This window comes from Panthera uncia (genome assembly GCF_023721935.1).
Source record: "Panthera uncia isolate 11264 chromosome A1 unlocalized genomic scaffold, Puncia_PCG_1.0 HiC_scaffold_17, whole genome shotgun sequence".
NCBI classification, from domain to species: domain Eukaryota; kingdom Metazoa; phylum Chordata; class Mammalia; order Carnivora; family Felidae; genus Panthera; species Panthera uncia.
The window spans coordinates 7,925,281-7,949,797 of NW_026057577.1; the positions used below are offsets into that span (position 1 = coordinate 7,925,281).

A 24,517-nucleotide genomic window follows, 5' to 3' on the forward strand; every position below is an offset into this window, starting at 1 on the left:
TGCTACTGGCTCATACAGTGGATGTCTTTGAGAAACCCAGAATTCCTACCCCCAGATTTTTCTCATGTTTACCTATCACATATAGTGTATAATGCTCTATAAAGAGATAGAAAAATCCCCATCTTTTATCTTACAAGTGGTTAAAATCAGTATTTGCAACTGTGATTTACTTGTCTTGGGATATTTTCAAAAGTGACAGAAAGGTACAAAAGTTTTCCATATACTCATTACATACTCAAAGCTTTTTATCCTTAGAATTTAATATCTGATGAAAACAAAATTAAAATAGTTATGTTTTCTCATGTTCATTACATTTATTAAATCAGTCTCAAATATGTATCTTGTGATGAGCTTTGGCTTAAGGCTTGCACACATGCAAATCTACTTTCAAGGAATCTTCTTCAATGTGGATTTTGTAATGATTAGTAAGGGATGACCTCTGGCTGAAAAGTTTCCCACATGTATTACATTCATAGGGTTTCTCTCCAGTATGAATTCTTTGATGGGCAATAAGTGATGAGCTCTGTCTGAAAGTTTTCCCACATGTGTTACACTCAAAGGGTTTTTCTCCTGTATGAATCCTCTGATGTTGAATAAGAGCTGCACTTTGGCCAAAAGATATCCCACATTCCAGACATCGATATGGTTTCTCTCCTGTGTGAATTCTCTGGTGGTTACTAAGGGATGAGTTACACCTGAATGTTTTCCCACACTCGTTGCATTTATAGGGTCTTTCTCCAGTGTGCATTCTCTGATGTTGAATGAGGGCTGAACTCTGCCTGAAGGCTTTCCCACACACTTTACATTTACACGGTTTCTCTCCAGTGTGAATTCTTTCATGGATGATCAGCGTCGAGTGGGAACTTAAGGCTTTACCACATTCATTACAATTGTACAGTTTCTCACCAGTATGAATAATTCGGTGTCTGTTCAGTCGGGAAATCGAAGTAAAACCTTTTCCACATTCGTTACATCGATAGGGCTTTTCTCCAGTGTGAATTCTTTCATGCTGAATAAGAGATGCGCTCTGACTGAAGGCTCTCCCGCATTCACTACACTTAAAAGGTTTCTCTCCTGTGTGAATCCTCTGATGATAACGAAGGGATGAACTAGACTTGAAGGTGTTGCCACATTCATTGCATAAATAGGACTTCTTTCTGAGGTGAATTCTCTGACATCCAGGAAGGCCGGATGCCTTCCTACCCGGATTATATTTATGGGGATTTTCTCGAGCGTGGATTTTTTGATGTATAAAAAGGCCAGATCTCTTGCTGAAGGATTTACCACATTCTTTACATCTATAGGATTTCTCCACAGTATGGATTCTAAGGTGTTTACAAAGGGACGCACTATGGCTGAAAGCTTTCCCACATTCTTTACAGATAAAGGGTTTCTCTCCAGTATGAGTTCTTTGATGTTGAATGAGAGCTGAACTTTGGCTAAAGGCTTTCAAACATTCTTTACATTTAAATAATTTCTCTCCAGTGTGGTTTTTCTGATGTTTACGAAGGGATGAATTGTGAATGAAGGCTTTTTCACATATATTACATTTATAGCGTTTCTCTGCTATCTTGATTTTTGGTTGGTTAAGTAAATTTGAATTCTGCTTGAAGCTATTTCTTTGTATTTCATATTTTGAGGGTGTTTTTTCTCTAGCGACCCTCTGTTGCTTCACAAAGACTGATCTCAGGCTGAAATTTTGGCCAAAGTCAGTATTTTTATGGCTTCTTTCTACAGTGAGGAGTTTTGTATGGGTGATTGAAATTATTTGTAAACTTTCATTTTTGTCCTTTTGTTTCTTTAATCTGTCTTCATATACACAGGATTTTTCTGATATGAAATTCCAGGGTTCATCCCTTTTGAGTCTTTTCCTTATTAGCTCCTGAAATAATGAATCTTGAGTTTGAGTTGACTTTGTAGTTTTAGGACTGCTCTTATATCCTGGAAAAAAAAGTGCTTATGATTCACATGACTGGCTGAAACTTAATGTGTACAAAGAATAAATGTTAATGATACCTAAATAAGGGCTTGCTTTCTGGCTTCCTAGCAAGAGAAAAAAATAAATAATAACGGATGATGGCAAAGGACAAGGGTGACTAAAAAAATCAAAGAAGCTCATTTAAGGAAGCTGAGAGTCGGGGCGCCTGGGTGGCTCAGTCGCTTAAGCATCCAAATTCGGCTCAGGTCATGATCTCATGGTTCATGGGTTCAAGCCCCGTGTCGGGCTCTGTGCTGACAGCTCAGAGCCTGGAGCCTGCTTCAGATTCTGTGTCTCCCTCTCTCTCTGCCCCTCCCATGCTCATGCTCTGTCTCTCTCTATCTCTGTCAAAAATAAATGAACATTATAAAAAATTAAAAAAAAAAAAAAAAAAGTAAGGTGAGAGTGTACAAGTGACCAGGAGAATGAATGGAGAGGCAGGATTGGAGGATTAGGACATGTGGTCTGGCATCCAAAGCCTATGACAGACTTATACATTATTTCCATGACATTGTTCTCATTAATGCAATTATTTCTACTGCTGAATGAATGTCATCCCTCCAAACTTTTCTGTAGCCTTCAGACTCAGTTCCAGCATTAACTCCTCTGTGTACCCTGTGTACCCTGTGTGCCGCAGGCACTGGGTTCACTGGAGGCTCCAGTGCCGTGGGCACTGGGTTCACTGGAGGCTCCAGTACCCTTTCACAATCCATTCCCTTTATTATACCACTTACTGTGGTATATATTTTAATTTATATACCTAAGGGAGAAAATTATGAGCATATTCAGAGACAATGAGAAAGCCTTCAAAAAAATTCAGTAGTAAAAACATTGAAGAAAATAAGAATTTAGGGATACTTTCTCAACATGCTAAAATACATATATTTTACTCCTAAAACCAGTATCTTTTTTAAAAAATATTTTTTTAATGTTTATTTATTTTTGAGACAGAGACACACAGAGTGCAAGTGGGAGAGGGACAGAGAGAGAGGGAGACACAGAATATGAAGCAGACTCCAGGCTCTGAGCTCTCAGCACAGAGCCTGAAGCAGGGCTCGAACTCACGAATAGTGAGATCATGACCTGAGCCGAAGTCGGATGCTTAACTGACTGAGCCACCCAGGCGCCCCTACCAGTATCTTATTTAATGAAGAAACACATTTCCACTGCGATCAAGAACAAGACAAGGATGCCCGTTATTTTCACTTTATTGTATTCACTTAATTGTATTGTATTGTATTGTGTTGTATTGTATTGTATTAATACAGTTACATAAGAAAAATCAGATGCACAAGGATGAGTAAAGAGGAAATAAACTAGCCCTATTTGCCGGTGATATTATACTCTATCTACTTAACTCCAGAAAACCAACAATAAAAACTTGGTCAGTGATGTAGCAGGATAGAAAATTAACATGCTACAGACAATAACCTTCACTGACCCTAACAAAGGATTAGAGGAATGAATTTACAGGAAATGTAAAAAAACTTCTATGAAGAAAATTTGAAAACAGTCTTGAATGACATTAAAGTACATCTGAACGAATGGAATGACCTCTTCTATTCTTGGATGGACCAACTTATTGTTATAAAAATATAAAGATATTTTAAAGAAAATACATAAAAATATTTTAAATCCTGTGTAGAGATCAGGATTTCTCAACCTCAGATGACATTTGGGGATAGATAATTCTTTGTTGTGGGGCTGCCCTGTGCTTTAGCACCTACCCTTTCTACCACTCTTACCTTCCCATGTTTACACTTTCCATAATAAAACTAAAAATTAACTCTTCTTCCACTTTCTGTTATTTATTGCAATAGGAGTGAATAGATTAATCTTTTTCCTCTTAAAGATCATATCTAATAAGAGACCTGCAACTTTATTTACTGTCAGCATGGAGCCCAATATGGGGCTCAAACTCAGGAACCATAAATGAGCTCATGACCTGGGCCAAAACCAAGAGTCAGATACTTACCCGACTGAGCCACCCAGGCACCCTGAGACCTGCAATTTTAAAAGTCAGTGTTCCACACCTGAATTTAAAAATATCAATATACAAAAGACAAGATCTTAAAAAAATACTTTTACTTAAAAAACATACTTCCTAAGTAGAAAATTAGAATACTTATAGAATTATAAAACTTATCTTTAAATAGTAAATACTGAGGTGCCTGGGTAGCTCAGTTGGTTAAACATCCAACTCTTGGTTTCGACTCGGGTCATGATGTCATGGTTCGTGAGATTGAGCCCTGTGTTGGGCTCTCCACTGACAGCACGGAGCTTGCATGGGATTCTCTCTCCCTCTCTCTCTGCCCCCCCCCCCCAACTCACTTCTTTCTCTCTCTCTCAAAATAAATAAATAAACTTAAAAAAATAAATAGTAAATACCAAAGCTTTCTGGATAACTGAAGACAATGGTAGCTCAGTGTAAGCAAATTATCAAAATTGCTTCCCCAAATGATAAGAAATAACTTCATAACTATGAGATTTCTATCCAAGTCCTCATCTTCAACATTACTTGAGAAAGAAGAAAGAAAATACTAAAACTTGTAAAATGTGAGTTAAAAAAGGGAAAAGTGCAGGTGCTTGGCTGGCTCAGTTGGTGGCACATGTGACTCTTGATCTTCGGGTTGTAGGTTTGAGCCCCAGGTTGGGTGTAGAGGTTACTTAAAAATAAAATCTTTAAAAAAAAGAGGGAAAAAAAAATCAAGGAAGATTACAGAGTAGGAAGCTCTAGGATTCTGCCTCCCTACCTAGACAACGAATGAACTGGCAGAATCTGACTGATGGAAGGATTTTGAAACTATGGAATCTATTTGAAGGCTGGCAGCTTCTAAGGGAAGGCTTGATCAGGAAATTGCAGTTTAATTTCAGTCAGTAGCAGCTACCATGCCCCAGCCTCCAGCCCCATGGCAGGCAGAGGCAGCTGTACTGGCATTCTTTAGATGGCTTGCAGGAGCCAGGATGACAAAAAGAACCTTGTTCTCCAATTATTGTAGATCTGGGTTCTGTCTGAGGATTATTGCTTGGGATCATGGAGGTACAGACAGAAAGGCAAGCTGCCATTGTTGCCCCACTAGCTGAAGCAGCTGCCAGGGAATTTCAGGGCCCATGTCTGTCTTCCCCCTACCCTCTCCCACTTGCATGTTACCTTTTTCCTACTTTGGGGAACCACATATTTAAGTATAAGGAAATTCAAAAGTAACTGCATACACGGGGAATTTAGAAAGTCATCATACATGCCAAGGGAAAGACAAAGGCTCAGAAAAGACATGAGAAAACCTTTAGTTTATATCTCAGGCTGGTCCATGGCACAGAGACACCTGACAAAAACAACAAAAAATCAGCTGTATATATGAAGATACACACACACATACACACACACAGCTACCATTTTTCCCTGTTATAAAGTGATTTTCTTGAATTTATGTGGACATACGGTAGGTCAAATATTATTTTCCAAGACAACAATTATGGACTTTAAAGCTCAACATAAAATTAGTAGCTTCAAAAGTGTTGGTTGTATTCCCCAGCAATAGCACGATAGAATATTTCAATTTTGTACAAATACACAACTCTAGGACTAGCTGCAAACTTTGAAATCATTTAGCATAATATTTTCATTTCCTAAGAAAACTAGACTCAAAGATTAAGCGATTTACACAAGCTCAAATACCTAATGGTAATAAAGCTGGAAATAAAACCAATTTTTCCTAAAACTAAAATTTGGTGATATTTAAGCTGATTCTCTATCAGCTAAAAATCTAGGCTGTTCTCTAATGTTCCATGCTACTGTGACATAAAAGTATTCAGACACTACAGTAAATCATAGTCAGGAGATTCAGGCCTGGAAGAGGCTTTATCAAATAGCTAAGCTAGTCCTATCCTTGTGAAAAGGAGGAAATGTATGAGAAGGAAATCACTCTGGGAAGGGGGAGAATCTAATTCCTAGAGTTACAACATTATAAAATTCAAATGTCCGATTTTCAACACAAACAAAACTCACAAGGCATTAAAAAAATAAGATATGACTCACTCAAAGGAACAAAATAAATAGACAAAAAACATCAATGAGGAAGAGATGATGATGGGCATGTTACACAAAAACTTTTAAACTTTAAATAGTTTTCAAGAGCTAAGGAAAGATATGGGTAAAGTCATTAAGATGATTTAAAAAATGAAAATATCAATAAAAAGATAGAAAACACAGAAAGAAACCAAAAAGAAATACTAGCGTCAAAGAGTACAATAACTGAAAATTTCACTAGAGAGATTCAAAATCAGATTAGAGCAGGCAGAATCCACAAGCTTGAGGATAGGTCATTAAAAATTACTGAGTCTGAGGAAGAATAACAACAACAAATATTGAAGGAAGTGAACAGAGCCTAAGAGACCTGTGGGACACCCTCAGGTGGACCAAAATAGCCTTGCGGAAGTCCTGGAAAGAGAAGGAAAGGGGCAGAGAGATCATTTGAAGACAGTGGCTGAAAATTTTCCAAATTTGATGTGAGATATGAATCTACAAATCTGTGAAGCTTAATGAACTCCAAAAAGGATAAACTCAAAGAGACCAACACTGAGACACATTATCACCAAACTGTCAAAAACCCAAAGCCAAAAAGAGAATATTGAAAGCAGCAAAAGAGAAGCAAGACGCATAACATACAAGGGATCTTTGATAAGATTATCAAATTTCTCATCAGACACTTTAAAGGCCAGAAAGTAGTGAGCTGATCTAGTCGAAGTGCTGAAAGAAAGGGAAAAAACTTTCAACAGAGAATTCTCCATCTGGTAAACTGCCCTTCAAAGATGATGAAGAAATTAAGATATTCCCAGGTAAACAAATGCTGAGACCTGCCTTGCAAGAATTATTGAAGGGAGTCTTTCAAGTTGAAATGAAAGGATGCAAAGCAAAGTGATACAAAATGAAGATCTCTGGTAAAGGTAAATGCATGGTCAATATAATAACCAGTATTACTGTAATGTTGGCTTATAACTCTGCTTTTTATCTTCTACATGATTTAAAAGACAAATGTATTTAAAAATTAAATGTATTTAAACACAAGACTGTGTTTTTAAGGCACACAATGCATAATGATGCAATCTGTGATAACAATAACTGAAAAGGGGATGAGGATACAGGTGTACAGAAGCAGAGATTTTGTACATTATTGTACTTAAGGTGGTATAAATTCAAATCAGAGTGTTATAAGTTTAGGATGTTAAACATAATCGCAATGTAATAAAAAATACAATTGATATTTAAAAATTGGAGAATTAAAATGTTTCACTACAAAAAATTAACTAAACACAAAAGGAGACAATAATGCAGGAAACCAGGGACAAAACAATATAAGGCATATAGAAAACAAACTGCAAAATGGCAGAAGTAAGTCTCTCCATATCAGTAATTACTTCAAAATACAGATATTGGCAGAATGGGGGAAAAAAAAACCCATAACCTAACTATATGCTGTCTAAAAGGCTCATTTCTTTCTTTTTCTTTTTATTGAAGTAGAATTAACATATAGCTTCAGTTGTACAATATAATGAGTCAACAATTCTACACATTACTCGGTGCTCATAAGATAATTGTACTCTTGATCCTCTTTATCTATTTCACCCCTCTTCCCACCCACCTCAAGCAACAGTTTGTTCTCTGTATCTCAGAGTTTGTTTTTTGTTTGAATAAGAGATTTGCTTTAGATCCAAAGAAATAAATAGGTTCAAAGTGAGAAGATGGAAAGATACTTCATATACATGGAAGTACCAAAAGAGAGCGGGAGTAGCTATAATAGTATCAGACAAAATAAAGTTTAGAAAAAAACTTACAAGAGACAGAGAAGGATAAAGTATATTCATAAAAGTTTCAATTCAGCAATAAGATATTACAATGTAAGCATTTACATACCTAGTAACACACCTCAAAAAACATGAAGGAAAAATTAACAAAACTGAAGGGAGAAATCGTTATACAATAGTAGTTGGAGATTTCAATACCCCATATTCAATAAGGAACAGAAAAACCAGATGAAAAGAAGAAAGCAAATAAAGGACTGGAACAATACAATAAACCAACTAGATCTAATGGATACATACAAAATGTGCTATCCATCAAAAACAGAATACGCATTCTTCACAAATGCACGAGACATACTCCAGAGCAGACCATATGTTACACCAAAACCAAGTTTCAACAGATTTAAAGATACAGGTATCACACAGGTATTCAACCACAATGGGATGAAGTTAGAAATCAATAACAGAAATAAACCTGGAAAATTCACAAATATGTGTAAATTAAACAACACGATCTTAAAGAAATGAGTTAAAGAAGAAATCACACAGGAAGTTAAAAATACAGACAAATGAAAATGAAATCACAACTTATCAAAACTTATGGAATGCAGTGCTAGGAGGAAAATTTATACTATTCAGAGGAAAATCTGAATAGACAGATAACTAGTAAGATGATTGAATCAGTATTCAAAAACCTTCCAACAAAGGAAAGCCCTGCTCCAGATGGTTTCCACTGGTGAATTCTACCAAATATTAAAGAACTAACACCAATCTTTTTCAAACTCTTCCAACAAACTGAAGAGGAGGGAACCACTTTGTAACTTTTTCTATGAAGCCAGCATTGCCCTGATAATAAAGTCAAACAAAAACACTACAAGAAAGCTGAAGACCAATATTCCTTATGAATACTGACTTTTTTTTTTTTTTTTTTTTTTTTTATTTTTGGGACAGAGAGAGACAGAGCATGAACGGGGGAGGGGCAGAGAGAGAGGGAGACACAGAATCGGAAACAGGCTCCAGGCTCCAAGCCATCAGCCCAGAGCCTGACGCGGGGCTCGAACTCACGGACCGTGAGATCGTGACCTGGCTGAAGTCGGACGCTTAACCGACTGCGCCACCCAGGCGCCCCATGAATACTGACTTTTAAATCTTCAATAAAATACTAGCAAACATAATTCAGGATAATAATAAAAGGATTATACACCAGGACCAAAGGAGAGTTATCCTTGTAATGCAAGCATGGTTAACACATGAAAACCAATCAATGTAATGTATCACATTAGCAGAATGAAGGGGTAAAACCACACAATCATCTCAAGTGATGCAGAAAAAGCATTTAACAAAATTCAATACGTTTTTGTGATAAAATACACTCAACAAACTGGGAATGGAAGGAAACTACCCCAAGGTAATAAAGGCCACATATGAAAAACTCATCTTTTTCTCTAAGATCAGGAACGAAGCAAGGATGTCCACTGCTACCACTTCTTTTCAACATAGTGTTAGAATTTCTAGCCAGAGCAATCAGTGAAGAAAAATAATTAAAAGATACCAAATTGGAAAGGAAGAAATAAAATTATCTCACTCATGGATGGAATGATCTTATACGTAGAAAATCCTGAAGATTCCACACAAAAACTGTTAGAATTAACAAACAAATTCAGCAAGGCAGCAGTAGTAACACAAAACTCACCTGTGTTTTTATACACTAACAATGAACAATGTGAAAGGAAAATAGACAAAATGATTTCATTTACAATATCATCAAAAAGAATAAAATGCTGAGGAATTAACTCAAAGAAGGAGGTGACAGAATGAAAACTACAAACAATGCAGAAAGAAAGTAAAGAAGACATGAAAAGACACCAGGTGTTCATGGATTATAAGACTTACTATTAAGATAGCAATTCTACTTGAAGTGATCTACAGATTCAGTGTTATCCCTATCAAAATTCCAATGCTATATTTTTTTTTCTGCAGAAATAGAAAAACCCATCCTAAACTTCATATGGAATCTCAAGGGACCCTGAAAAGCCAAAATCATCTTGAAAAAGAAGAACAAAGTTGGGAGTATCACAACTTATTACAAAAGTATAGTGATTTCAGAACTTATTACAAACTTATTAGTAATTTAAATAGTGTGGTACTGGCATAGACAGACATATAGACCAATAGAATAGAATACAAAATCCAGAAATAAGCCCTCACATATAGGATAAATGATTTTGACAAGGATGCCAAGACCATTCAATGAGGAAGAGACAGTCTTTTCAACAAATGGTGCTGGGAAAACTGGATATCCTCATGCAAAAAAATGAAGTTAGGCCCTTAACAACTCCACACAAAAAAGTAACTCAAAAATGGATCTATCACTTGAAGACCTAAAACTATACAATTCTTAAAAGAAAACAGGGCAAAAACTTCATGATATTAGATTTGGCAATGATTTCTGAGATAGGGCACAAATAATTGGACTTCATCAAAATTAAAGCTTTTGTGCATCAAAGGACACTATCAGCAGAATAAAAAGGTAACATACAGAACGGGGAGAAAATATTTGCTAATCTGATATCTGATAAAGGATTAATATCCAGAATATACAAAGAACTCCTACAACTCAACAGTAAAAAACAAACAAACAAAAAAAAAACAACTCAAAAATGGGCAAAGCAAGTGTCCACCAACTGATGAACAGATAAAGAGTAAGTGGCATATATATACATACAATGGATATTATTCAGCTATAAAAAAGCATGATATTTTGCCATTTGCAACAACATAGATGGAGCTAGAAAGTATAATACTAAGTGAAAGAAGTCAGAGAAAGACAAATACCATATAATTTCACTCATGTATGGAATTTAAGAAACAAAACAAATGAACAAAGAAAAAAAGAGGCAAACCAAAAAACAGACTTAACTGTAGAGAAAACATGGTTACCAGAGGGGAGGTGTGAGGGGGATGGGTGAAATAGGTGATGAAGATTAAAGACTATACTTACTTTTGATGAGCACTGAGTAATGTACAGAATTGTTGAATCACTACATTGTACACCTCAAACTAATACAACAAAGGATGTGAACTATACTGGAATTACAAAAAAGAAAGAAAATAAAAACAAAATGGGCAAAGGACTTGAACAGACATTTCTCTATGGGAGATATACCAATGACCAATAAGTACATGAAAAGACACTCAACATCACTAATCAGTAAGGAAATGCAAATCAAAACCATCAGATACCACTTTAAACCCATTAGTATGGCTATTATTAAAAAACAACAAACCAGAAAATAAATGTTGGCAAGGATATGGAGAAACTGGAACACGTATACATTGCTGGTGGGAATAAAAATGAAAGGGGCCATGGTGGAAAACAATACAGCAGTGCCTCAGAAAGTTAAGTGGAGAATAATTGTGTGATCCAGCAATTCCACTCCTTATGTACCCAAAATTACTGAAAGCAAGGACTGAAAGAGGTATCTATACATCCATGTTCACAGTAGTGTTATTCACAATAGCCAAACGTGGAAAACACTCAAATTTCTAGTGACAGATGAATGGATAAACAAAATGTGGTATATCCATATTAACAGAATATTATTCAGCCTTAAGAAGAAAAGAAGTTCTGACAGATGCTATAACATGGATTAACCTTGAAGATATTATGTGGAGTGACATAAGCCAGACACAAAATGACAAGTGTTACAGGATACTAATTCTGTAAGGTTCCTAGAATAGTCAAACACGGAGAGACAGAGAATAGAACAGTGATTAGCAGGGGATGAGGAGAGAGGTAGATGGGGAATTAGTTTAGTGGGGACAATTCAGGAAGGGATTATGAAGAACTTCTGCAGCTAGATGGTGGGGATGGTTGCACAGCACCGTGAATGAACTTAATGCCACCAAACTGTACATTTAAAAATGGTTAACGTGGTAAATTTTACATTTGTACCATAATAAAAAAATCATTAGGGGATGACAGAAAGTTTTGTCAACACTGTGGATAAATTGGAAGCTAACTACATACACAGCTGGTGGCAATGTCAAGGAGTACGACCACTCTGGAAAATAGTGTGGCAGCACCTCAAAAGGGAACCATGTGTCCTTACCTTTTTCTTAAAGCATTTCTTTGAGAAAATTTGTATTTGTAAATCTTTCTCTATGCTTTTGATAGGATATGTATATAAATCTTGTAAAGCCTCTGTGAACATTATAACCCAAAGATGCTCTTAAGAGGCTGGGAGCCGTCTCTTTGAAAGGTAAGCATCAAGAAGGAAGCCTGGAGTTTTGCGCAGGGGAGTGAGATGACCTGATTTACCTCTTTTTTTTTTAATTTTTTTTTTTTAACGTTTATTTATTTTTGAGACAGAGAGAGACAGAGCATGAACGGGGGAGGGTCAGAGAGAGGGAGACACAGAATCTGAAACAGGCTCCAGGCTCTGAGCTGTCAGCACAGAGCCCGACGCGGGGCTCGAACTCAGGGACTGCGAGATCATGACCTGAGCCGAAGTCGGCCGCTCAACCGACTGAGCCACCCAGGTGCCCCCTGATTTACCTTTTAATAGAGCATTCTGGCAGCTACAAGAACAGATGCTGGTGGCAGTAGGGAGGTGCAGGGCCATGCAGGGGTCTTGTTGGGAAGTGAAAGGGACAAGGACAAGACTGACCTGAACATACTGGACACGGTTCCGGAGCACCTGGGCTCTGCTTTTACCTCTTAAGAGATTCACTCTTTAAACCACCACCTGCTGGGTCACTAGGCTGCTAAGGGCAGCACTTTCGTGCAAATTAGAAGACCCCTGCCCCCTGTGCAGGGGCAGTCCTAGCACAGCTTGGTGGGTGGAAGGCAACTCCCAGGTGGCCCCCTGGCTGACCACGTAGCCGAGGTTCAGTCCACCCTACAAGGCTTCTTGCGTTCAAATAACAAAGAGAAAATGATGGGGAAAGAAGAACATATTTTCATTGGAGGTAATTGTTTACCTAGATCATTCTTGAATTTTTAAAAATATTTATTTATTTTGAGAAAAAGCGAGCAGGGGAGGGGCAGAGAGAGGGAGAGGAGAGAGGGAGAGGGGAGGGAGAGGGGAGGGAGAGGGGAGGGAGAGGGGAGGGAGAGGGAGAGAGAGGGAGAGAGAGGGAGAGAGAGGGAGAGGGAGAGAGAGAGAGAGAGAGAGAGAGAGAGAGAGAGAGAGAATCCCAAGCAGGCTCCATACTCAGCAAGGAGCCCCACGCAGGGCTCGATCTCACAACCACCAGATCAGGACCTGAGCTGAAATCAGGAGCCAGTCACTCAACCACTGAACCACCCAGGTACCCCTCCCTGCATTTTTTGAATTTTAGATTTCAAGAATAGTTCCAAGTTTGGGTGTAAAGCAAACTCATGATGTGTATCACCTTACTACAACTCTTCCAGAAGAGCACAACCTCAGTGATTACAGTTTAGGCTCATAGACTCAGAAGACACACACACCCTGCGTGCCATCTCCTTCCATCTCTCAAGTTAAAGCCTACATACCTGGGATGACAGTTCGTTTTTGTTTTTTTGTTTTGTTTTTCCTATTTGTGAATAGTATTGAAATAAAAGTAATTTTTTTTAAAAGAGGATATTTGGAGGTAGTTAGAGGTTCTAGGAGTCCTACCCCGGGAGCACGGGCTTTTCCATCACTGGCTGCCCAAGGGGAAGGTTTTGGTTTGGGTCTAGAGTGAATAAGCTGAGGCACTCCCATGAACACCGGCTCCCTCACCCGTGCTCGCAGGGGAGTGAGCTGCCCTTGGGAGGGGAAGCTGCTCTGAGGTCACCTCAGTCCAGACAGATGGAGCCCCCCAACCCCCCAGGGGTACAGGACAGACACAGCCACATGCCTGGACTCCCAGGGTGGCCCATGTGACTTCCACCTGAGGGAAGAGAGGGGGTTCATCCCATCTAGAGACACCCACATACTGGTCAGCTGTGATGTCCTTATGTCCATCCGACGTCCACCCACGGTCTACCCTCAGGGACGTCTCCCCAAAATGGAGGAGGAGGCTGACTGGACTCCTACCCCACCACCCGGTGGCCCCAGAGCCTCTCAGGACAGCTTTGGACTCCAGTCACACTATCTATTCCCCTTAACTGAACGAATACTCACTTCACTCAGATTCATTAATGGATCAGAGGCTCCTGAGGTCAGGGCAAAGGGAGCCCTGCTCTTCCTCTGACCTTCCATGCCAGACCCGGCTCACACCCAACAGTGGGACTGAGGACCCTCCTCAACCCCGCCTGGTGGCCTGCATTCTCTGATCACTTCGTGGTGGCCTCTACCAGCTTCCACAGAATTTGTGTCCTTCTTCCAAATCAAAGTTAAAAAGATAGAAATACAGACAAGGGTGGTTCCCACATCAAAAACCTCAACCTATGGCAGGAAGAAGGCTCCCCTGACCTGGGGACTTGGAGAAGGAATCCACCTATCCTGCGGGTCCTCTGTGGGGCCCATAGCGTGGGGGGCCGTCACTGACTCGTGTGGACCTGAGGACAGCCGGGACCAGTCCCCACTTCTACGCCAACAGGCTCCCTGTCCACTGCAGGCTGATCTCTGCAGAGGGTAAACCTGGGTCCGTGGCCAGTTACTTCCGACTCCTCACGCACTGTGTGTGGCTCTTGGACACAGTCCAAATCCTGTGTCCGGGCTTCCCTGGCTCAGTGGGTTCTGGTCCCTGCTGCTCTCTCCAAGCTCCTGTCAGCACCTGCTGGCTTCCTTTCTCTACATAAACACACATGCCCTTTTCTGTGCCTGGACTATTTCTCTGCATCCTCAGATCCCACCTCCTCAGGAAGTCTTTGCCCACTGGGCACGCTCCGCCTGCACCTTTGCCCTCCTGCTCTACCCCCCACCCCACCCCTCCCACTGAGCCATCTCCCTCTTGCTGCACCAGTCCCCCCTCCTGCTGGGCCTGTCCCCTCTGGCCACAAGCTCTCACAGCACTTTGCATCTTTCCAGTGGGGGCCTGACCAGCTGTCATTCCACACCCTGTGTGCACTCAGTTCCTGAACACTTGTGCCCCCACTTGACCCGGACCTGCAGCCAGCGGGACCTGTGTCTTTCTGTCAATGTAACGTTGCCAGTGCCTAGGGTGAAGCTCACTCACCATTTATTACCGACAGGAAAGCCATGGGTGAGGGTTTGAACCCAGATGCTCCAGAGGCCAAGCACCCCCCACCCCCCCAACATTCATCAGCTATCTGTGGCAAACTTCCATGACAGCAGCCTCTCCTGTTCCTCTCCTCTGATGACTTCTCAGTCTTGGCCAGATTCCTCTTTCCTAACCCACCTCGTAAATGGTGAGGTTTCCTAGTATTCTGTCCTGTACCCTGTGCCCTCACCTGGTCAGTTCAAGGTTTCAGATGCCACCTTTGTACCCATAGCTCCCTGACATCCCTTTCGAGTCCCCACAGACCTCAATCAACTGTCCACCAGTGTCTCTACTGAAGCATTCCACCCTGCCTCAAGCGAGACCCATCCCACAGCGAACTCAGCTACACCCTTAACAAAGGGACCCTTCATCTTCCCTCCTGGAGCCCACTAGAAACATCTTGCCTACATGACTAAGTGTCTCCAGAAGGTTCCACATCACATTTTCCCTCATTTTAAATCTATTCCCCACCAATGCTTCCAAGGTGACCATTCTTATTAAATTCAAATTACATAAGGACTCCATGAATGTATTCTCTGTGAAATATTAAGATTCCACATAAGTAAAGCCCTCTTTCATCCTGCCCATTCTTGATCCCCACCCCCACCCCCATTCTCGATTCCATTCCAAGTGGGACTACTGTTACCAGCTAAGGTGTGTCCCCTAACCTTTCTCTCTGCACTTCCACACATATTATACATACAAACAGCCACGTAATTTTCCTTAAACACAAATGGGGGCACATCACCATCATGCTCTGTGACCTGCCCTGGAGCTCTGGCCACACCAGCGTGCTCTTCTGTCTGACATGGCGCTCCATGCCAGGGCAAGGGACTTACCACAGCTTCTTAAGCCATGCCTTTATTGGAAGACCTCTACATTGTTTCAGATTTAGGCCAATTTTTCTAAAACACCAAGACCATATCATTCTCCTGCTTAAAATCCTTTCTTTCCATGGGACAGTCCATCTCCAAGAATCTTGTTGAAGCACATTGTAACATGGCCCCTGTTAGCTTTCTGACACCCTTTCCTTTCTCAGCTCCTGGTCTCACATGCATCCCCTGAGCCTCCATCAGAATGAATTCTTTGCCACTCTTCAAATACACTGTTTGCTGACTGAATACCTGATGTGCCGCCCTCCTCTGAGAACAGGAAAGAATAAGAGGAGATCCCGAGAGATTCACTTGGGAAGTGATTCCCGCAGAATAAGAGGAGGCTCCTGTCTGGGGCCTTAGTGTCCCCTCCCCACCACTTCTTGAGGACGGAGAAACTTCCCCAACCAACATCTCCAAGCCCCACCGTCACTTAGTAAACAGACTGCTGCCCAAAGAGGTTCCCGGGCTCCTCCGTCCCAGCCACTCACCTAGAGAGGGGCCTCCAGGACTTTCTTTCTCTACCTTCCAGGGATCTTCTCCTTGTTGCAATAGGGAGATCACTTTTGGTTTGGAAAACAGGAGTCCTGCTCATAGACAAAAAAAAGAAAAATAAAACAAGACAAAAAAACCCAAGTCTTTGTTTTGACTCAAAGAAGCATCACAGATCTATGTAGAAAACTCAGAGGATGGTACAAAGAGATTCTGGGGGTGCTCCCGCTGTGTCCCCATGATGTGAGGGCATGTATGAGGGAAAAGGCAAGTGACCTTTAGGACATACCTATGTAATAATTGTATGTTAGATAAATATGATAAATATGCAGCTTTGATTCATGGAGTATCAATGGCTTTCTACAGAAGAGGGACTATGTTAGATGTACAGACTACATATTTGTGAACAGGTACCAAGTCCCCTGTTTAAAATGAGAAAACACAGGGGTGCCTGGATAACTCAGTTGGTTAAGCATCCAACTCTTGATTTCAGCTCAGGTCATGATCTCACAGATTGTGAGTTCGAGTTCCACGTCAGGCTCTTCACTGATGCATGGAGCCTGCTTGGGATTCTCTGTGTCCCTCTCTCTCTGCCCCTCTTCCACTCGCTCTATCTCTATCTCGAAATAAATAAATAAACTTAAAAAAAATGTTTTTAGGTATGCCTGGGTGACTCAGGTTAAGCATCTGACTTCACGTCAGGTCATTATCTCATGGTTCTGGAGTTCAAGCCCCACACAGGGCTCTGTGCTGACAGCTCAGAGCCTGGAGCCAGTTTCAGATGCTGTGTCCCCCTTTTCTCTGCCCCTCCCCTGCTCACTTTCTCTCTCTCTCTCTGCCTCTCTCTCTCTCTCTCAAGAACAAATAAACATTAAAAAAGATTCTTTTTAGTTTTTTTAAACGAGAAAACACTATCTGACTCCCTTTCAAAGATGGATCATACAATGCTCATTGGGATGTAAAAGCGAATTGGGAAAGGTCGGTGGTAGGTTAATGAAGACAGTTGATGGATGCTGTCTGCTGTGAGCCAAGCAAACAAATCACAGAAACTCCTATAGCGGGAAAATGTTGCCTAACCAAGAGGGAACTTCTAACATAAAAGTATGTCAGTTGTCCTGTCATGGGAGAAATCCATGCCTATAAGGGGAAAAAAGTTTTAAATAGTTATTAATAATTTGTACAGTCTTAAGGCAAAATTCAGCTAAAAGTTCCTGATGACCCATGGCTTTTATCCTGGGAAGCAGGTGTTGACTTATCCTAATTTCTGAATTTTTTTTATCTACAGAGAAAATTTCCTTACCCAATGAGGCCAGGTTACTATAGTTCTCCAGCATCACGTCCTGGTACAAGTTTCTCTCAGAAGGACCCAGCTTTCTCCACTCATCCCGTGTAAAGAGCACAGCCACATCCTCGAATGTCAGTGACACCTGTAATGACAAGCCATCCCAGCTCACCCAGGACCTCCCATCACACAGAGTGAAGAAGGTGGCAGTGGGGGGTAGATGGGCTCCCATGAATGCTTCTGATGTTATTCTGGTTTCTGAAGGTTTCAGGTCATTTGTTTAATGAACAATCGGCCAGTGACAAATATATACTGAAGTGTTCATGAAAGCATGAATTGTTAACCAGTCCCTGTGTTAAACACTGTAAGGAGATGTGGGGAGGAATTAAGGACATTAGTGGGAATGTTAATTAGAATAACATTTCTGATGACAATTTGATAATAGATATTTAAAGACTTAAAATGTGTGGATCTTTTAACTTACCAATTACTATATTTGCATCACAATGAACAGTGTGCAAAAATGCACCTCCAAGGTGTTTATCATGATGTTACTGATAAAATCACTGCAGGCTTAAGTTAGGTTAACTAACTTGAGACGCTATCTTGAAGCCAGAGGACAATAATAATGGACAAATAATAATGGACAATATTATTTATTGAAAGCTTTCTTTGGACCAAGCTCTTCTTAAGAGATTTGTATTAACTTTTAGTGTAAATACTTATCTTTACAACAACCCTATAAAATAGGTACTATATTGCCCCCATCTTACACAAGAAAAAAAAGAAATTTGTCCAAACCAAACAGCTGGTATAGAGGAAGACTCACTCCCCCTGTGTATCGACTCTCAATACTACAATACTGCTTTACTTTTGACACCAGACATGTGTGTTTTCCACACGCCAAGCAATTGTGTGACACCAGCTAGGTGTCTTACGATTTAATTCCATTCTCATGTCATCTACCTGGAGAGAGAGCCCGATTCCACAGGTTAAGGCTCAGTCCCACAAAACTGCCTCAACTTCAGATGCCAATCCCAAGTCCAGATGGTAACCTGTGCTTCTTACCAAGTGGCTATAAATTGCACAGGTTTCCACCACCCCCCTCCTCAGGTTTAATTAACTCGCTCAAGTGGTAAATGCAGGGAAAGTGCCACAATGCAGGAAAACATTTACTTAATAGATTATTGGTTTATTCCAAAAGGATATTATTGAGAACAGACCCGGGAAAGAGGTGAAAGGTATGTGGGAAGGGTGTGGAGCTTCCACGCCCTCCCTGGATGCACCACTCTCCCCACCGACAACTGTTCACCAACCCAGAAGCTCTTCAAACCCTGTCCTTCTGGGTTCTTATGGCCGCTTCATTACATAGGCACAATGGATCAAATCACTGGCCATTACATAGGCATGAACGGCCCTGGGTTGGGGTAGAGAGCCTGAAAGATCAAACCCTCTAATCAAGGTTGGTTCCCCTGATTGGACTGGATCCTTAGGGGCTTTTCAAAAGTCACCTCATTCATATCAACTTTGGCTTGGTTGAAATGGCTTGTTATGAGTAACAAAACACAGCAATTTCACCTTTGTTGCTCTGAAGTTATTTCAAGAATAAAAACCAACTATTATTATTCATCATTTAGCTTCCAAACCCTTATAATCTCCTATGTGCCAGGAACAGGAATGAAGACCAAATATATATTTCATACTATGAATCACAGTATCACAGCTGGTCAGAGGTAGAGGTAGAATTGCAATTTGGAGGACATCCAAGGCTCCATTCTTAACAACTCTGCAATACTGCCTCTCAATGTCTACCTCAAGGGGTTAAGAAATAAATGGGATAATCTATACAACGGAGATGGATGGTGGTGATAGTCGCACAACAATGTGAATGTACTTAATGCCACTGAATTATACATGCAAAAAAAGCTAAGGTGATAATGTCATGTATATTTTATCACAATAAAAAAGCTAAAATGGTAAAACAGATGCATACCTATGTACGTATAAATACATACATAAACAAAACACAAAAGTGAATAGAAAAGGATTCTGATGGACATATACCAAAGGGGTGACAGCAACTATCTCTCGATGCTGCGTTAAGAGTGATTTCACTTTCTTCTTTATGTATATATTTTTTATTTCTGAAATTTAATTATTTTTTTTAAAGTTTATTTATCTTTGAGAGAGAGAAAGAGAGTGCAAATGAGCGTACAAGCAGGGGAGGGACAGAGAGAGAGAGGGGGACACAAAATCCAAAGCAGGCTCCAGCCTCTGAGCTGTCAACACAGAGCCCAACGTGGGGCTTGAACTCACAAACTGCAAGATCATGACCTGAGCCGAAGTTGGAGTCTTAACCGACTGAGCCACCCATGCGTGCCTATTCTCTGAAATTTTAAACATGAGCATGCAATACATGCATAAAAAGGTAACTTAGAAATAGTTAATATAGATATATAGAAATAATCTTAGCCCTCATAAGAATTTACAATCCAACTGACAGACCAGAAGAAAACCGTGTGCAATGATTTGCTCAATGAAAGGAAACTGTGTAGCTGGACAGGCCTGTATGCCGTTTCCCAGTTCAATCCTCATTTTAGGGATGAGAACCAGAAGGTCCAGGGCAGTCAAGACCCAGGTCACATACTTTCTTAGTGGCAGAGGCAGGACAATAATTCAAGTCTGCCTTTAACCCAGCACTCGGTATATTCTCTCTCTGCTCTTAAACACCCTGTCACTGACTTTTACACACAAGCCCGTGCAGGTGACAAAAGGGTGGCAGGTGAGGTTAGGGAGAATGCCACGAGGATTCACTCACATGCAGGGATGGAGAAGATTCTGGCCAAGAGAGTAACATGGCTCCAATGGAATGGAAGAGGAAAGCCTTACAGAAAAGCAGCTGGAACATGCAATGGCAGGCCTCGGCCCAAAGATCAGACACTAGCGAGTTTCATGGGTCCGAAACACAATGTCACAGTGGAGAAGGGCGCTGGTGACATGGGGGCTGGGTCTGCCCTGAGTTCTGAGAGAGGCACCAGGGGAATGGCTGGACAGTAATGAGCATGAACCCAGAGGCCAGACACACTTGGGTTTGAAATCAGGTCACCGGGCTTCCTTGAGCCTCCATTTCCTCATATGTAAAATGGGGATGATGGGGCACCTGGGTGGCTCAGTCGGTTAAGCCTCCGACTTCAGCTCAGGTCACAATCTCGCGGTCTGTGAGTTCGAGCCCCGCGTAAGGCTCTGGGCTGATGGCTCAGAGCCTGGAGCCTGCTTCCGATTCTGTGTCTCCCTCTCACTCTGCCCCTCCCCCGTTCATGCTCTGTCTCTCTCTGTCTCAAAAATAAATAAACGTTAAAATAAATAAATAAATAAATAAAATAAAATGGGTATGATAATTGCTGCGCAGGCAGGAGAGTAAGAACAAAGGCAAAGCCCTCAGGAAGTCCCCCCACGGGACATTAACTGCTACTGTCAGGTGAAGGTGAGTCATGGAAGGACCTGTATCTCCCGGGTCCTGGAAACACTGGATGGCAGTTCCCATCTGTCAGCACTGATATTACTACTGCAGTAACATCATCAGCTCCCAGAGCTGACACACAATGACCATCTGCGAGGGCCCGGCCCGATCTAAACACTTTCCATGCACTTGAATTCACGTGATCCTCTCACCTGCCCTATGAGGTAGGCATGGTTGTGATCCCCACTTTCCAGGTGTGGAAATAGGCACAGAGAGATGGAGCTATTTGTCCAAGGCCCAGAGACAACAACCAAGGAGATGGGTTCAAATCCGGCAGTCTGGCTTAAAAGCCCCACTTGTCAGCCCCTGGATACCATGCCTCTCCACTACTGATACCCCACGAAATCCTCCCCGCTGCTTCCTGAGGAGTCATCTTTCTGCCCTCGCAGTCAAGAGACCTCTCCAACTGTGTCCCCTCCAACACGGCTATTCCTTGTTCATGCACGGGCCTCCTGGGATGGGGTCCCTCCCCCGTTCCACAACATGAAGATGAAAATGGCAGGTCAAGAACAGTTTTCAAGAGAGTGCAGAAGCAAGGCACATGATACAAAAGGTTAAGAGAGAGAAAAAGACACTGGTCTGGAAGAGCCTAGGAAAGGTATCATAAAGAAAAGTCAAAGGTAGGGAGGGAGACCAGGGCAAGCCAAGGAAGCAAGGCCAGAAAGGAACTGCCAAGTGTGCATGTTTGTTCTGTCCCCATGTGACATCTACCTGTCAAGTTAGTAATCAGTATATTGTGATTGATGAATAAAAGAGTGTCTGTTAGGAAAAGAAAAGAGAAACACTGGACATGGCGGGTAGGCGGTTAGCATTCCCTACACAATCTGCCATCCACCAGGGTGGACCAACTCTTCAAAGAGAAAAGGGCTTGGGCTCCAACCCCTGGAGAAGGTTATACTGAGTAGGGAACTTCAGTTCCTGGGTGGGTAAGTAGGAAAGTTAATCAATCAATCAATCTGTCTCTAAGATCTGAGATGGCAATGAACTCACCCGAGGCCTTGCTTCCCTCTGTCCAATAGCCATATCTTCTTTCTGGGCTCTTCCCTTAGGATGGGTGGAGTCTCCAGAAGGCAGATCTGAAAGAAGAAAAAGGGAGCCAGGAGGGAGAAGCCCCTTCTGCTTTCAAACCCCCTCAGAATCACCAAATCTGAAATCCTCACACCACCTGAGAATGACCCCATGTGCCCTCAGAGAGGGAAGTAAGGAGCTGTGAGCAGACAGGACCAGAGAAGTGCCGGGTCGCTCTGGCTCAGAGAAAAAGGGTGTAGGACTATCAGCAGCCGCAGCGACTCACTGAATCTCACCGCATACCAGGGACTGCCAACACCGGTTTAGTCCAGCAGCACAGATGCCATTGTCAGCACCCCCATTCTACAGATCAGGAAATCAAGGGTAGAGCGGGAGCACCTCGTCCCAGTTCACACAGCCAGGGAGGGTGCACCGGGATCTATACCACGCGCCTCCAGAACACCTGCCCCAACCTCGCTGCCTGCATGGGACAACTTTTCTCCACCTCAAGCTTTCCCCACCCAACTCCCCTCCTGTCAAGGAATCTCCAGATTTTTGGAGAAAGCTGCTTCGGAAAGGGATGACATCAGTTTTCCTATGGCTGCTATCTTGAGAACAGGCACAGAAACCGAAAACCTCGGTTCCAGTCGAGGATCTGCCGTGGGGGGAAGCGGACAACTCACTTCTGGCGGAAAACGCATCTCTGCGCCCGCCGCCCGGAGGGCAGTGGCGCCGGTGAGGGGCGGAAACACAATTCCTCACGTTTGCTGACAGCCGGTAGCTGGGCAGGTAGCCTCTGGAAACCGGTTGGGAGGGAGCGGAGGGGGGCCTGGGCCGGTGGGGACAAGTGTCCGACCTGCCGCGGTCACGGGCACGACCGCGGGACGGCCGGTGCCGGGCGGGCACATCGGGGATGCCCGGCCCCTGGCCAGCCCACAACTACAAAGACCCCGCTAGTGCCTCTCGGGCCTGTGCCCCGCGCCCCGGCGCCGCATCCTCCCGAGGCCCCGGTCCTCCCTCCCTCATTCCACCGACCCTCCGCCGCTCACCTCGCCAAGACCTCGGGGGCTCTGGGCACCGCGCCTCCCCGGCCATGCGCCGCAGGCTGAGGCTCCAGCGCTGCTTCGGCGGACAGCAACCCGGGGTCGGAATCCTTCCCCTGGCGATGCCTGGGCTCTGCCTGCGCGGACCTGAGGCCCGGAGCCGCTTGCTGCCGAAGCCGGGTGTCCAGAGAGGCGGGGCAGGGGGTGAATTAGGGACGGCCGCTAAGGCCTCTGGGGAATGTAGTTCACGCGAGGACCCAAGCGTTCTGGGAAGTGTAGTTCTGCGCGATAGCCTGTCACGTGCCCAGATCCCACTTCCGGGCTCGGGGGTCACAGTCCTTGAACTGCGAAGCTGTGTCTTCCAGTTCCATGGAATGCAAACGTAGGTTCGCCAAGGGCGGTGCCTTGAAGCTGTGCATCTGGGTAAATGATAGTAAGGCAAGTAGACAACCGCCGAGAACAAACGTATTTTCCCTTCAGTGATTCAACCGCATGGTATCTAGCACCTGCTACGTGCCAAACACCATTGGTTGGAAATCAGTTGGTGAACAAAGCAAAGATCATTGTTTTCGAGATCTTTTGGGGAAGTTGGTACAGAGCAGACAAAAAGCCATGAACATAATTATATAACATTTTAGAAAATACACGTTATGGAAAACAGCGAAAGGAAAGCAGGGTTGGAGGATCTGGGTGGGTTTGGAAGAGTGGGGTTTCTCTGGCAGCCCTCCAGGAGAGGCAATGGAGGGAAGATTCCGGGACAGTGAAGGAGGGTAGGGGCATTCTAGGTGCAGAGAAGTCAAAGGCTATCTTTTCGTTCTTCCTTCCTTCCTTCCCTCCCTTTTCTCCCTTTTTTTCGTACTAGGAATATGTCCCATTTGGAAGGTTTGCACCTGATGCCAGTACACAGAAGAGGTTAACGATTTGGTGAACATCTTTTAACAGCCCTTTAAACTCCATGTTAATCTCTCAATCACTGCTGACCTCCTTTTAACAAAATGGAATCTTGCAGATAGCAATTGTAACCTCTTTTGGGTTTTTCCCTGCTTAAGAATGTGGTTTGAGCATTTGAATTTGCCAATAAATAGTCTCCTTCAGTACTATTTTGAATGGCTTCAGCGCATCCCACTACGACTAATTAAATTTTTTAGTTACGTGTATTGAACTAAGCTCAATTTATTTAACCCTATTGTTATATTATTTCCAGTTTTTTGCTCCATTAATATTCTTGTACCTATATCTTTGAAGATTGTTTTCCTAGTTTAAAATTCTTGAGTTACTGGATCAAAGACTGGTGGAATTCTAAGCCCATTGTCTAGTTGCGTTCCTGGAAGATTTTACAGTTTTTATTTC

General features: G+C 42.4%; 1 protein-coding gene across 1 annotated transcript; it reads right to left on the reverse strand.

The window, feature by feature from the left end:
• Nucleotides 1-242: 242 nt before the first annotated feature.
• LOC125935372 (zinc finger protein 354B) lies at nucleotides 243-23,356 on the reverse strand. The gene is made up of 5 exons (XM_049649011.1): nucleotides 23,174-23,356; nucleotides 22,107-22,192; nucleotides 17,615-17,741; nucleotides 16,314-16,409; nucleotides 243-1,941 (listed from the first exon to the last, which is right to left on the reverse strand). The coding sequence occupies exons 1-5, from the start codon at nucleotides 23,217-23,219 to the stop codon at nucleotides 359-361; spliced, it is 1,938 nt and encodes a 645-aa protein (XP_049504968.1). The 5' UTR covers nucleotides 23,220-23,356; the 3' UTR covers nucleotides 243-358.
• Between the last annotated feature and the right edge of the window lie 1,161 nt (nucleotides 23,357-24,517).